This window comes from Nestor notabilis, unplaced genomic scaffold (genome assembly GCF_000696875.1).
Source record: "Nestor notabilis isolate BGI_N333 unplaced genomic scaffold, ASM69687v1 scaffold34401, whole genome shotgun sequence".
Classification (NCBI taxonomy): domain Eukaryota; kingdom Metazoa; phylum Chordata; class Aves; order Psittaciformes; family Psittacidae; genus Nestor; species Nestor notabilis.
This window is the reverse complement of record NW_009915823.1, coordinates 1-2250: the sequence shown is the minus strand read 5'-3', so window position 1 is coordinate 2250 and position 2250 is coordinate 1. Positions and strand designations below refer to the sequence as shown.

General features: G+C 53.8%; 1 protein-coding gene across 1 annotated transcript in view; it reads right to left on the bottom strand.

Moving 5' to 3' along the window:
• Nucleotides 1-1945, bottom strand: part of CBY1 (chibby homolog 1 (Drosophila)) — a 2270-nt gene extending 325 nt beyond the window's left edge. Inside the window, exons 1-3 of the mRNA XM_010024304.1 lie at nucleotides 1868-1945; nucleotides 1258-1363; nucleotides 632-747 (exon numbers count right to left, since the gene is read on the bottom strand). Of these exons, the coding sequence (XP_010022606.1) occupies nucleotides 632-747; nucleotides 1258-1363; nucleotides 1868-1945 (300 nt within the window). The remainder of the gene's footprint in view (nucleotides 1-631; nucleotides 748-1257; nucleotides 1364-1867) is intronic.
• Between the last annotated feature and the right edge of the window lie 305 nt (nucleotides 1946-2250).

Here is a 2250-nt window from a genome sequence, read left to right as displayed (position 1 = left end):
TTCAGCGCCCCAGCCACAGAAGCTGCTTGCCATTTTTAAAACATGGGAAGAGCACAAGAAAGGAAGAGGATGAAGGGATGAGGAGCTATTTACTCAGACTGACCTAAAGGGTAAATCACCTACTGGTCTGAGCATGTACAGGCATTCCATTTCACTGAAAGTGTCTCCAGATTTTAAACATCATCTCTGGGTAAAGTTGAACTTTGGTTTTATTTAGGGCTTAGGGATTCTTTCACCCCATGGTATACACACAGAAATGATGTCACACCACTTGTCACAGCAGCTGGAAGCTTTAACCTTCTGTGACTGGAGAGGGTGGCTGTAGCTCAGTTTCACTGTTAGGGCAGAGGCAAGAGTAACAAGAAAAATCACGTAACTCCGTGCAGAAAGGGACAACAGAGCCACAGCACTTCTAGGGGAACCTCTCACATGAGCCATGATGTTCACCAAAGCCAGACTACTGTGGAGGAACTCCCCCTCTCCTTGTAGCGGAAGCCAGACTTTGCTCCTGCCCTCATTTCACCATCACGGCTGTCTTGTATAGCAGGGAAAAGCTGAAAGAGCCGGACACAGACCCCAGTGCCCTTTGCTTGGCCATCTCTGCTGCAGCAGCAGCTGGGCACAGACTCACCATGTCCAGCAGAATGTCCACTTTCAGCCGAAGGAGATTGTTTTCTTCCTCCAGCTGCTGGTTGCGCTTGCGCAAGCGCTGCATTTCTCTGCGATCCCCCGTAAAGCTTCCTGATTCTGTAAGGAAAGAAGGAGGTTAAAATGCAGATTAAAATCACAGAATCACAGACTGGTTTGGGTTGGAAGGGACCTTAAAGCTCCCAATCCCCTGCCATGGGCAGGGACACCTTCCACTAGCCCCGTCCAGCCTGGCCTTGAACACCGCCAGGGATGGGGCAGCACAGCTTCTCTGGGCACCCTGTGCCAGCACCTCAGCACCCTCACAGGGAAGACCTTCTTCCTAATGTCTAATTTAAATCTACCCTCTCTCAGTTTAAAGCCATTCCCCCTTGTCCTGTCACTACAAGCCCTTGTGAAAAGTCCCTCTCCAGATTTCCTGTAGGCCCCCTTTAGGCACTGGAAGCTGCTCTAAGGTCTCCCCGGACCCTCCACCTCTCCAGGCTGAACAAGCCCATCTCTCTCAGCCTGTCTTCATAGGAGAGGTGCTCCAGCCCTCGGAACATCAAAATGTGGGTTGTCAGCCAACCATGGCTACTCCAGACCAGAACCAGCAGGGCCGCACTCTACCTGCCACCCACTGGCCATTTTCAAACTTGAGGCTTTGGCCGGCAAGGTTCATGGTGGGCATGCCGTACTCCAGGCCCAACTCGATCTCACGGGTCGATCTGTCCAGCTGCAGGGAGAAGATCACACGCAGCATTTTACAGAAATCCAAAACCACCCCCTGCTCTGCCTTCCCATTTCTTAGTGACCGGCATTCCAACAGAACCTGATGGTGCTGAAGCATGAAATGCTACTTTGGTCACGTTCCGCCGCAGCACAGGACCAAGCCAGTCCTCTCACTGCACATCTGCACATTCTCCCACCCAAACACACATACACCTCTCTGCGCTTAGAGACCACTGGCGAGAAGTTTTAGGTGAAACAGTTCTGCACTAGGATGATGATGATCCTTCCCTTATTATCCTTCCCTGCTCTATTCATAGAATCACAGAATGGTTTGGGATGGAAGGGACCTTAAAGCTCTTCCAATTCCAACCCCCTGCCACGGGTAGGGACACTGTTCCATTTCTACCTTCACATAATGTCACCAGTGACCAGAAGCAGCGCCAGGAAAGAGGCACAGCCAGGGGCTTGTGTGTGGGTTATGGTGGCAGGAGCCACCGGTGGGACTCACCAGATTCAGGTTGGAGAGAGAGGCACACTTCCTTGGGGGGGTCTTCTTTGGGCTGAAGGTGTTCCCGAAGAGAGGCATCCCGGCGCGGCTCCCCGACCAGGACGGACGTCAACAACGCTCTGAGGACGGAGGCTGCGAGCGTCGACGTGACGAGACGGCAGTGCTGGGGGTTTCCTCCGGCGGCCCCTTTCCAGCACTTCCACCAACCTTGCCCAGTGTCCACCTACAACCAGACCCCGCTCCCGTTGTCCTCACGCTGTGCGCTAACCCACCCACCCCCACGCCCGAGGGGGTTAAATGGAGGCGAGGGGGAACCGCAGAGCTTTGCGGATGGTCCCCGCTCTGTTTCCCCTCCCAGGCAACACTGTTGAGAACAGCGGGGT